Source organism: Pipistrellus hanaki (genome assembly GCF_964339955.1).
Source record: "Pipistrellus hanaki genome assembly, chromosome: 5".
Lineage (NCBI taxonomy): Eukaryota > Metazoa > Chordata > Mammalia > Chiroptera > Vespertilionidae > Pipistrellus > Pipistrellus hanaki.
In genome coordinates, this window is record NC_140507.1 from 35,133,094 (window position 1) to 35,146,377 (window position 13,284).

The following is a 13,284-nucleotide window of genomic DNA, read 5'->3' on the forward strand; positions in this document are numbered from 1 at the left end:
CTCAAGCCTGGGGACAGCCCAGCTTTGGGGTGGCACACGGAACCTCTGTGAGACCTCGGGAGGAAACACCAAGAAGCGCGGTGGTCAAAGGATAGAGAAGACATGCAGAGACATGTGTGTGGAGGCGAGATTCCCAGACCAAGGAGCCGTAGGGGAGTGCACAGGTCTACACAGCTCCCAAACCCTCCTCAATGTAGGCAACGTAGGGATTGGAACAAATCAATAAACAACAAGTGCTGGATGCAGAGAAAAAGGAACCCTCGTGCACTGCTGGTGGGAATGCAGACTGGTGCAGCCACTGTGGAGAACAGTATAAAGTTTCCTCAAAAAACTAAAAATGGAACTCCTATTTGACTCAGTAATCCCACTTCTAGGAATATATCCCAAGAAACTAGAAACACCAATCAGAAAGGATATATGCAAATATTCCTTTACCATTTCCCTGCAGGAAAACAGTTCTGACAGAGTGGCAAGTACCCCAAGGCATCAGGCAGGACCGGATCTGATTCACGGGAAAGGGACCTTGGCCAGGGCCAAACCAAATGCTAATGACTTCCAATCATTGGCTTTGGAGCCAACTCAGAACTCAGCAGAGCCAAGCCCTGGCCATAGTTAAGCCTAAGAGGATCAAGGAAAAAAAACAAAAACAAGAGGTAAAAACATGGGGAAAACGGAAAGGAAGTAAGGACAAAGTCTAACCGCAAGAAGGGCCAGCACCTGAGTCAAGAAGCCCGTGCAGGCTGGCGGGCTCCTGGACAGTGTGGAATTCAGGGAGGACACTGTCACGGTGGCAGCTCTTTTACAGCTTTTACTACCCCTTCTCGGTAACAGTCCTCTAACACACTTGTGACTAGGACTCCACAATTCACCCAAACATATTTATAAAATGAGCGGAATTCCATGTGCTCATTTAGTGAGGGCATAGTCTGTCCTTTCTTCCCTCACCCCATCTAACACTCCCTGGAGGCTCTGGTATGGGCTGAGCCCCATGCAGGCCCGGGGGGGGGGGGGGTGCCTGTCAGGGTTTCACAGGCTGTGGGAGGGGGAGTGACAGGCAAGTGAAGCGACCTCAATTGCAATATGGACTGTTCTGAGGGATACCCACCCAAAGTGTGGTAGGATCAGAGTGGAGGGGGCCGTACATTGCGCCTAGAAAATGGAGAAGGCTCCTGGAAGAGGGGAGATTAAAGATGGACTGTGAAGAATGAATATAGAGTCTTTAAGTAGAAAGCCAGGAGGGGAGACTGTGGAGGGGAGCTCAGCAAGGAGACCCATCTGGGCTTGTGTCCCTAGAGTCAGACACTGTGGCAAACTCAAGGCCCGGGAGTATGGCTACATGAAGTGCTCCAGTGATGGGGGTAATTACAGGGCCACCTCTGAGTTCTGCACCGCTGGCTGTGAGCCACAGGAGAGCCCTGCCCAAGGGTGTCCATCCAACCTGGCTCGATCTGGCAGGAGCCCACCTCTGCAGCCATGAATGTCAATGTGGGTGTCCGAGCGGCAGCTGCACTTCTGGATCAGCTTTATGAGAAAAGTAGACTCGTCACTGTGTCTACACTCACAGCCCGAAACCTCCTGATATCACGGTGGTAGATCTGGTGGGTGTGTGCCCAACCCTCGACACTCGTCCGTAGGATAGGAGTGGAGAGTGTGCCTCTGGCCCTCACTCTGCAGCTCAGGTTGTTGCTGCGAATCCCGCCCTGTTTCTTCAGCATAGTGCTCGTAGATAAGCACGGTACTGACAGGACCATTATGTCTCCCTGGTGACACCTGTGGCCCTCTTCAACCTGACAGACACGTTCCCCTGAGAAAGGAGGAGGTGGTCCTACAAGCTGAAATGGGCCAGACCTGTAGCTCCTGATGTGATGGGTCCCCTCTTCTCTTTCTACAGAGGCCTAGGCACACAACAGGCCTAAAATATATCCTTGATGTACAGATTTTTATTTGAATTTTTTTTTTAGTCAACTTTATGATGACCTTTCTTTGCACTTAAAAACTAGCACGATGTTTTTTTTTTGTACTTTGAAGTGTTCCAAAAACTGATATGATTATATTTACTATTCCTGACTCTCTTTACTCCAGATGGCTGGTTAATTTTGTAGAGAAATTAGAGACCACAATCATACACATGCTTTCAATATGTTATTCAGTCTGACAGGTAACTTTTCTTCAATCTTTTTTTACATAAAACTTTTACTGATAAAATACTTTGGAGCAAAAAGAGAGATAGGACGGGAGAGACATTTCAAGCAAAGGAATGACACATGGGTGCTGGTTGAGAAACAGTCACCACACAGGGCGTAGGAGAAATAGGTCAAGAGAGGAAAGCAGAAATTAGATTGATGCATGCCAACACAGACTGCACGTTTGATGCTGAAGGCTATGGAGAACCACGGAAGGCTTTTAGATTGCTCATCGCTTTGCTCCAATCCCGAGGAAGCATGGAAAGGCTGAAGGCTGATGAGGGTCTGAAGAAGGCAGTGGTGGTGGCAGAGGGAGGGCTCAGACAGCACATGAAAGACAGGATAAGAGAACTAACAGACTGGAGAGAGAGACGAGGGAGGAGGAGAACCCTGAGAGAAGTAACAGAGAAGGTAAATGTGACACGTAGTTCCATTTGTCATCTGAGCCATGGCGCCCTGATATGTGGTCATCTGGACAGGGCTGTGTCCAGCTCAGGGCCAGAAACAGAAACTATCTATCTTTTCGGGTAAATACCTTTTAGCTGTTTTACTTGTTGTTCTGTACTATTCGGAAAATGTGCCTGGCCGGTGTGGACTCGGTGGTTGAGTGTTGACCCATGAAACAGGAGGTCATGGTTCTATTCCAGACCAGGGCACATGCTAGGGTTCAGGCTTGATCCTCCGTGGAGGGTGTGCAGGAAGCAGCCAGTCAATGATTCTCTCACATCATTGATGTTTCTCTCTTTTCCTCTCCCTTCCTGTCTGAAATCAATAAAAATATATTTTGTAAAAAAGAGAGACAATGCAAATAAGAAAGAAAAAAAGGGGGGGGCACTTATAATGCAATCACCCACTATTCACATTTTGATGTTATTTTGCTTTCAAATCAGTTTTCTCCCTATTGAAAAGCTGTGGCTATATTTCCCCTATAAAGGCCTCCCTGTGTTATTTTCAATGTTTTTGCTACTACCAGTGACGCTCTGATAAACATCAATGTGCAGGCACCTTCACACAGCTGTCAGAAAACATAAAGAGCCTCGGAGTGAAAGTGCTGGGAGAAAGTGTGTACTTTTCAAATTTTTGTTTATATGCCAAGCTTTCCTCCAGAAAGATGGAAACAATTTAAACATTATCAATCAGATTGCTGAAAGCTGATATCTTACTAGGTGTTTCTGCAATTATTCGTGACATGGACCATCTTCTAAAGTGCCCAGAGCAGTGCCTGGCGCAGAACGGGTGCTCTGTGAGTGTTCACTGAAGGGAAGTGTCACCATTTGTATTTTTCGACTGGGGACTCCATATATTCACATCCTTTGCCTAATTCTTCCACAAAAGTATTTGGCTTTCCTCATTCTTCTTTTGCGAGAACATTTTTTTATCTCATGACTATGAGCCATGTGTTTGTTATTTATGCTGAACTTTGAGTTTTACTGCCCTTGATTTGAACTTCTGTGTGCTTTCCAGTAAATTTTTAAAATATTAATTACCCTCTTCTTTGCAATTCCTGCTAGAATTCTATAGAATTTAATGAATATAGTGGGCTCCCTCTGGTGGTCACAAGAAAATCCCTGGATCCCAGGGGTTAGTACATAGTAAAACGTTAAGACTTCTATTTACAGGACACGGTACATTTTATAATTAATAGATTCCGAGTGGCTAGACGAAGCCTTAAGAGACTTCTAATTATTTTCTTCCATTCATCAGTGGGTCTACAAAGTGGCTCAAAAGGCCACTGTCCAAAACCATGCTTATAAGTCTTGCCTGCCAAATCCCTCTTTGGGGATTTCCTGTGTCTACAGGGGCATCACCCTTCCCCCAGGCTTGCAGCCTTGGGCACCTCTGTCCACTCCCAAGCCCATCCATCCTGTTTGTGAGTTCTGTCCACCACATGGTCCAGGGACTGTGACAGCTGCTCCCTGCCATCAATTCTCTTGGCCCCCATTCAAGTTCTCGTGACCTCTCCTCCAACGAAGTCCTTAGCAGACAGTAATCATCTCTCCTTCACGTGCCCAGCACCATTCTAGGGTCAGGGGATGTGATAGGGAACAAGAGAAGGTCCCCACGCTCTACACCCTCTCAGGGTTTCTCTGCTGGAACCAAATCTGCAATCCTGATCTGAGGTGATCTCTCCCTCCCTTTAGTCTCTGTAGGACTTTCCTTTTCAAACTCTTTCCATTCTCAACATATTATAGTTTTTCTGTGCTGTCGTCCTCCAACGGCCAAGATCTGCATTCCCTCTAACAGCCTTTGTCAAGATTGTCCCCAGGACAATTACAGAATAGGGAACACAGAGATGAGTGAATGAATGAATGAATGAGTGAATGAATGAATGAACACATATCTATGCATGGTAGAGAGGAAACTGAGACCATTCTCTAAAGAATTCTAGCCCTCCCCACCAAAGTCAGACATACAAACTACTCCCTTCCTCTTTGCACAGCCTGACATGTATAGTTGAACTGTCATTACGCTACTTAAATTTACCATAAACTCAAGTCAACTAGGAGTCAATACATTAAAAAGTATCATTTAAAAAATTCTACAAATAAGAAATAATTGGAAAGGGGATAACAATTTCCAGCATCGAAGTACTAGGAAAATATACTCCCTTCGCTAAGCTCTTTCCCAAGCCAATGGCTAGAACAAGCAGTTTCTACCAAGTCTTTTCTGTTCTGTAACATTCCCACAAGCTGTCGATGGATGCATCAGGGTCTGTGTCATTTACACGTGCTTTGTGCACTCCTCGGTAGATTTTCACTCCTCAGCTCAAACTCCCAAACACTTTGCAGAGCAGTGAAACTCTAACTCTGATTAATCTGTCTCTTAATTTCTGGAAGGTCACCCTACACTGCAAGCACAGTGCGTTTCATATGGAAACCACATGCAATGTTGCTGGTCTATTATATAAGGATACACAAAAGGCACAATGCGGAAATGGAGGGCATTAGCACAGTGACGAAAAGTTCGGAGTATTCCCAGGGCAGGTCGAGCCTGGTTAGAAACAGTGAGTTGTGTGAAGGGGCAGTCGCCCTGGGCTTTGTATGGGGCCGCTGGAGGCCCTGAGTGCCTGACCGGAGTCCCCAGGTTACACAGTCTCTTTTCTCTCTGGGTCTCTCCCTCCAGGGCTCTGTCACCAGCCTTTCCTCACCCATGTCCCAGAAGGACATTCCAATAAAGCCTGCCAAGCCTTTATTCTTTTCTCCCAGAATAGTCCCAGCCAAACACCAACCCTGAATTTCCTCTCCCTACCTCTCTCACAGCCCCGGCTGACGTCAACGAAAAGGAAGACGGTAACAGGCCGCACATGGTGGATCGGCGCTGGCCTGGGGGCAACAGATCTGGCTTAAGAGTGACCAAACAGACTCTCGAGAAGCAGTGCCAGGCCCTGTTCTAAACCCTCTACATGTATTCACTCATTCAATCCTTGTGACAATCCTTTAAGGTAGATGCTATCAGAAACCCTATTTCACAGATGAAACACTGAGGCATACAGAGGATAAATTACTCATCTGAGGTCATGGAAGTAGTGACAGAGAATTTGAACTAGTCAGCCTGGGTTGAGAGTCCAAGCACTTTCCTACTGGGCCATGCTGCCTGTTGGACAAGTTCAACAGCAGGAGAAGACTGTGTGCTTCAGTGGCTAACAAACTGTCTCTGAAGCAGGACTGAAGTGATCACTTCCCATCTGTATCATTTTCACTTCTGGGAAGAGCACACTAAAATTCTTAGGGCAGCCCTCTCCCCCATTCTCAGCCCACACTCTGGCAGCATCAACACCAACCCCCATCCAAGAAAGGTCATATGACCTAGACCTAACTGATCAGTGCATCCATGCTCCAGGCACAGTAATTGGTTCAGGGATAGGCACCTGCCCCAAACCAAGAAAGTCTGGGTCAATTCTGGGACATTTTATTTAATTGTGGTAAAATACATGCAAAATTATATATTTTTACCATTTGAACTTTTGAAAAGTGCACAATCCCATGGCATTTACTACATTCTTAATGTGCATAGCCATTACCACTACTCAACATCACCAGCACTTTCCCATCTTTCCAAATAGACACTCTGTGCCCATTCAACAATAGCCCCCTGAGTTACTTAGCTAGAGCTGCCCCAACAAAGAACCATAGTCTGGTGGCTTCAATAAGAGAAATGTATTTTTTCATAGTTCTGGAGACTGGAAGTCCAAGATCAAAGTGTTGGCAGGTTCCTTCTGAGGCCTCTCCCCTGGGCTGGTCTTCCTCTGTGTCCTAATCTCCCCTTCTTATAAGGACACTAGTCATATTGCATTGGGGCCTACTTTAATGACCTCATTCTAACTCAATTACCTCTTTAAAGACTATATTTCCGAATACAGCCACTTTCTGAGGTACTGGGGGTTAGGAATTCAACACGTGAATTTTGAGGACACAATTCAGCCCAGAACACTTCTCCATTCCCTGCTGCTGGGACTTTTGAGAAGCAGAGCGCTCTGTCTGTTGGGGTTGCTGAGAAGGAGTGATCTACCTGTAGAGTTGTTTGGGGCCACCTTCAGGCCCCGAGGAGAAACTGTCTGAAAATGACAGAGAAGAGCTTAGTGGTGGAGGGAGAGGCCCTGAGCCTGACACACCTGATTCCGGCTCTGCCTCTGACCTTTACATTTCCAGTTACAGGAGTTAATAACTTCCCCTTTTTTGATTTATTAATGTAGCATGGTCAGAACGTTAGTCAGTGTTCCGAGGTTTCTAATAAATGAGTTAGTTAATGCAACCACCTTTTATACCAGAGGGGCCCACATCTCCAGGATGTGCAGGATGGGACACACGGCAGCTATTCACGTGGATTTAGGCTCCGAGGTGCCAGTCCTGAGCCGTCCTTTGGAACTTCAGAGCACAGTGAAGTGGGGTGCTGCCAGAGTCTCCCACAAATCAGGCTACTCCTGTAAGGTTTCAGGATTATTGCTCTGAGGGCCACCTTCCCCAACATACTATGGGCTCCTGTCCTCCAGCCCAGTTGACCCGGCCCTGCAGCATGCCTGGCTTGTGATGGGCTTCAGGATAAAGCGTGGGGAGCAGAGGACAGGGCGAGCAGCAGCCCTCCATCCCTCCACAACGTCCCCGGAGGACGGTCTTTAATAACATAGGACAAGAACCAAACCAGCCTACCTGTGGGGTCTGGTCACATTCCTCAGAGGACAGCCTGACAACCAGACAGGATTCCATCATTTAACCCAAACAAGGAGGCACCTGCTCTCTGGTACTGGACTGAGTCAAACCATCTCAAAGAGAAATTGCAAACCGAAAAAAGCAACACAGGGACAACCACCTCTGATAGCGTTGGTTTAAAAACAGGAAGGAAGCTACTGGCTGAAATGTCCATAAACGCTCAAAAAACCAGGCTGTCTTACCATAGCCACTAGCCACACGTGGTGATTTAAACTAAGATTAATAAGAATTAAAAATTCAGTTTGTCAGCTTCAAGGGCTTGATAACCATGAGCAGCTAGTGAGGCCGCCAACTGGACGACGGGACGATGTGCATTTCTATCATTTCACAAAGTCCCATCAGCCAGTGCTGCTCTGGAAGACTTCAGCCAACTGGTAAGCCCTGGGCAGGGAGCAGGAGAATGGCCTTGGGGAGGGGGGTATTTTTCACATGTAATCTTTGGTAGTCCTTGACATTTTTTTTTTAACACGTCGTATATTATTTCCTACTGAAAGTTAAACATTTTAAAGCTTCAAACATTTTTAAGCATTTAAATGCACAGGTAACATAAGAAGGTGCTGGAATATGGAAGGGACCTGGCTCAGTTGCAGGGTCTAAAGTAGGGGTGTCGAACTCAATCAGAGAAGGGGCCAAAATCTAAAATCCAGCCTAAATCGCGGGCCGAATGGTTTACTGAACAGTCATAAACTGACAATGTCATAAACTGACAGCGGAGTGCAGTGATGACAGCGCGGTGCGGGCCACATTGCAAGGCCTGGCGGGCTGGATTTGGCCCGTGGGCCTTGTGTTTGACACATGTGGTCTAAAGCCTGGGAATGCCTGTGGGAGGCAGAGAGGAGTTCAGGGGCAGCTGTGAGAACAAGCAGCCTCAGCCGCCTCCCAGGGTGCAGCCGCACTTGCACCTCATTCATGCTCACACCTGAGCCACACGCTGTCCCTCCCATTTCAGTCCTCTCAGAAACCTTGTAAGGTCCCCAGGGCGATTATCATTCCCCTTTATTTTCATTTCCTAAGGCTGCTGCAACCAATTACCTCTAACTGGGTGGTTTAAGATGATGGAAATGTCTCATCTCCAGTTCTGAAGGCCAGAAACCCAAAATCGATGTCTCAGCAGGATGGGTACCTTCTGGAGGCTCTGAGGGAGACCCCTCCCCCCACCCCACGCCCCTCCAGCTTCTAGTGGTTGCGATCACCTTCCACGGGCCTGCCTTGTCTGATCTTGCCTCCACCCTCCCAGGGCCTTCCCCTCTGTGTCTCTGTGCCCCACATCTCTCCCTCCGGTATCTTACAAGGACAATCGGCATTGGACTTAAGGCCCACCCTAAATCCTGGATGATCTCATCTTGATATCCTTGACTTAATTAAATCTCCAAAGACCCTATTTCCAAATAAGGCAGAGGTGGGGAGCCTTCGAAGGTCCTTGTAAAGGTCCTCGAAATCATTTGGTCTGGCCCTGCCAAGGCTGTAGGGGTGAGTTCATTAAATGTTTGATCAAATATAGCAGGCTAATTTTTTAACTTGGTAATTTCGTATGGCCTGCAAATGAGGTTATAAATATCTAAGTGGCCCTTGGCAGAAAAGAGATTCCCACCCCTGAAATAAGGTCACATTTATAAGTATGGGGGTTAGGACAGGGCCATACCTTTTAGGGGAACACAATTCAACCCACTACCCCATTTTGTAGATGAAGGGTGCAAGGCTTGAGGGCCTCTCATGCGTCCAAGATCACAGGACTTCTTCAGGGCCCAGCCCCTGCCAGTCCCCCTCCTCCGACTCAGGCAGGAGCAGCAGTCAGCCCCTCCTCTCAGCCTCATGGCTCCCCCAGAGTGTCACTTCACAATGGGCAGCACACACAGAAGAGCCGCCCCCTTCTCTGGCCTCGATTATCAGTCTGCCTCATCCTAGGATCTGACAAAAGATTACTCTGTCCTCCAGGCGTGGGAAGGAGCCAGGCCAGGGGGCTCTGCGGGTATCTAAGATCAGATGGGACCCAAGCTATGCAGGGTGGTCTGTGTGTCTGGACTCCCAACGTCTGCAGGGCAGATCAGAGCCAGAGAGAAAGGGAACGAGTTAAGGCTTCTGGTGTTGGAGAAAAGGCCTCTGTTGGAGAATGTGCCAGCCCCCGGGGTTTTGCATCAATGTAGGGCTCTGGTCCAAAGGGCTCAAGTGAGTCTCCTCCCAGCTGAAAGCGACAGGAGAGAAAGGATAGCAGGCATGGGCATGAGTGTGCATCGGGGCCTGGCTGCACGGACCACAGCTGCCAGGATGGCTTGATGGCAGCCACGAGCCCTCGACAACAGACAGCAGCACCGTGCCGACTGCCAGCAGGGCCCCTCCCAGAGAGCGGGGAAGGTCATTGTCCTCTTGTCAGCGGGAACTGGAGGCTTTGACCAGCCTTTAGCCTCCATAGTTTTCCCTGAGACCCTCTTGGGTCCCCCAAGGAAAGACAGGACAGAAGATTGCCTCGGGGTCATGGGCTTTGACCTATATTTTCTCTATGACCTTAAAAAACCTACAGAGTTCACTCCAATATTACCATCATTTTCAGTGAGGATCCTTATAATTAATAAGTGGAAGACCAAGGGTTGGACCTGCCTTGGATTTATTTGGGAGCTCGGTGCCCCATCCCTGCCTCCTCCTCCCAGTTCATCTGTCATATGTATTTGGGACTTTCAAGCTTCCTGTCAGCAGCCCCACAGCATGAAACCCAGTTCACTTCACCATCCAGGTCATGCCTACAAATAGAAATAGCTGAAACAAAAACTTCACTCCAATAGTTTTTATTCAAGTCTATGCTAGTTCAACATTTCAAAACACTGCTGTAGCCCAGGAACTGATTTCATATCTTATGAATGCATTGTCACTCCCAGTTTAAAAAACATCCTCAACACTCAGAAAAAAGTGTGTGTGGGGGGAATCATTCCTATTTTATACATTGTGCAGATCATCCCAATATTATTTATGCATCTAGATTGTTTTTTTTACCCATTGAAACACAACTTCTGACTTACTGAACAAAGAGTGATGTCATTACGTGTCATATCCTTTCCTCCTATCAAAACCTTGGGGAGGTCCTACTACTAAAAGCTAGCTCAAGCTGGACCATCAGGTCCTCTCTTGCTGGGCCCCCAGAGACTGAGTTTTCACACGAGGAGGTCCACCCTTGCAGACAACCTCGAGATGTTGATCATCAGTGAAGGAGGTTGGAAATGCCATGCAACTTGGCTAATGGAAGGCGTGACAATAAGGTTAAGGGCCACTGGCTCAGCTGCTGTGATCTATGTTCTGTCACTTCGTCAACATGGAGAGAAGCCTGGGAAGCATTATGACTCTCCACTCATTCACTGCTTTACACACCATCCTGCGAGAGGTTAATGCTAACCCTAAAAATGCCAGGGCTGCAACTACACACCTAAATTCTCAATCATCATCTGTGCAAAGCTCCCAGGAGGACAATCAGGAAGACCTGATATGAATCAGGATTTGAGCCACATGAGTTAGGAATCAACAAACCCCAGTTCTATTCACAGCCATATTGGTCTATACACCACCAAAACCCAAGAGAGAGATGATTATTTGAATAATTCAGACCATGTTTCCTGCTCCCTTCATCTATCTCCACCAAAAGAAATGAAAGCAAACAAAAACCCCCACACAAACTATTTGGACAGATTATTTATCACGACACCCCTCCCCCTATAGACCCCCCAAGGTTTGAAATAGAGATAAGATCACAATGATAATACCCTGTGGCTGGTTCGTGCCTGTTTTTCTATCTTCAGAATGGAATGGCTGGTACTGTCCCAGCATCTATGCCTTGATTATAAGTCATCTCTAATTGTTCTCAGCTCCCCCGCCAATACCACCATCCCCGTCAAACCAAAACAGTTAACCATGCTGTGGCTCTTTGACTAACGACATGCCTGCCAGGAAAGAGGCCCCATGATGGGCCACAAGGTTCAACATACAGCTTGAGACCCAAGGCAATCATCTTGACCATGTCCTCGGCAGTTTTGAGCAGACACAGAGAGAAGCCAGGCCCACAGAAGTCAGGAGCCAGCAAGGATCAAATGTCCACTTACCCGGAGGGCAGACACATTCCGATGGCGCTTCCCGAACAGTCCGGAGCTTGACTTGTCCCTCCAACTTCTGAAACAAGAAGAAAAGGGAGGAGAATGAGGATGAGTTTGAGAACAGAGAGCGGTAAAATAGAAAAACCAGCAAAAACCAGTGTATATATATTAAAAAAAAAACAAAAAAAAAACAACCACTAGATCAACAGTGATGGGGATATTTTTGAGAACATTTTTAATAGGTCATTAAATTCTACAGACAGCTTTGGAATGAGAGAAGAAACAAAAATAAACATCGAGCAATTACTTGGGAGTCCCTGAAAAGAAGGCGGCACATTTCTGCTTTGTTAGAACATTTTCAAACACAAATCAAGGAAAGCTAAAACGACCGTGCGGTCCCAGTGAAAGTGGGAGGCTGGGCAGGGCCCTGGCGACAGCTTTCAGTGCTCGGATCACACTGTCCGCTTTGGAAGCCCTAGGTCCCTCCCAGCCCACTGAGCTCAGACACAATTCACCAGGCCCAGGCCCATCCACCAGAATGGCAGTTTTCCTTCCTTCTTACCTATGGGGATGCTTGACCTAGAATCGTGGTCGGCAAACTGTGGCTCTCGAGCCACATGCGACTCTTTGGCCCCTTGAGTGTGGCTCTTCCACAAAATACCACGGCCTGGGCGAGTCTATTTTGAAGAAGTGGCATTAGAAGAAGTTTACTCTTTTTTTTAAAAAAAAAAAATATATATATATATTTTATTGATTTTTTACAGAGAGGAAGGGAGAGAGATAGAGAGCTAGAAACGTTGACCAGCTGCCTCTTGCACACCCCCTACTGGGGATGTGCCCGCAACCAACGTACATGCCCCTGACCGGAATCGAACCTGGGACCTTTCAGTCCGCAGACCGATGGACTACCACTGAGCCAAACTGGTTTTGGCTAGAAGAAGTTTAAATTTTAAAAAATTTGGCTCTCAAAACAAATTTCAATCATTGTACTGTTGATATTTGGCTCTGTTGACAGATGAGTTTGCCGACTACTGGTAGAAAATTTGGTTCTGTACAATTCAACAGCGATCTCTGGGGATGCCCAACCTTGTGCTTGGTTTAGGCGAAGGGAAAAGAATTACCACAGAAATCAAGTCAACAGCTCTACTATTATGATAGCTCACAGTACAGCTTGGCACCACCACTGCCTGATCTGACCCTAGGAGTAACCTCTGTGGCCCGATTTATTGTTCCTGCCTCACTGAGGGAACCCAAGGAACAACAACAAAAACAACAAAGACAAGAAATTAGTCGCAAATCCCAAATCTAGATTTAGGAAAGTGAAGCAACTGGTCCATAACCCCCAAACTAGCCTAGGCTTGAGCCCTGACAAGAATATGCAAAGTATTAACTTTTCTCTAGGAAAAACAAAACAAAACAAAAACCCATAAAAGTCTCTCTAAAAGCAAAACAAAACAAATCCCAAATGTGTTAACCTTAGTGAAAAATGCACTATGACGGGCAGAAGGAGTACTTGAGTTTCAAACACGAAAATGTAATTTTTAAAGCACTGCTTTGTCGGATGTGAAAAGTGCACCCTGGTCTTGAGCCCTTGAGGCCAAGCCTGAAATTTTCACAGAAGACGGGACTCCAGCCAAGCCCTGTTTTGTCTCTGGCTGGAGCAGCCCAGCACCAGGACCCGGAGCCAAAAAATAATAATAATAATAAAAATAAAATAATAATAATAATAATAAAAGAAAAACCCAACCCATAACCAGGTTAGCTCCAGCTGCCTACAAAGCCTCTATCCCTGACTCCAGTCACCCTCATTTTCCAGATGGG

General features: G+C 46.9%; 1 protein-coding gene across 1 annotated transcript in view; it reads right to left on the reverse strand.

Moving 5' to 3' along the window:
* The window catches only part of COL23A1 (collagen type XXIII alpha 1 chain), a 238,695-nt gene that overhangs the window by 205,499 nt on the left and 19,912 nt on the right, over positions 1-13,284 (reverse strand). The window contains exon 2 of the mRNA XM_084886773.1: positions 11,473-11,539. Coding sequence (XP_084742899.1) covers positions 11,473-11,539 — 67 coding nt within the window. The remainder of the gene's footprint in view (positions 1-11,472; positions 11,540-13,284) is intronic.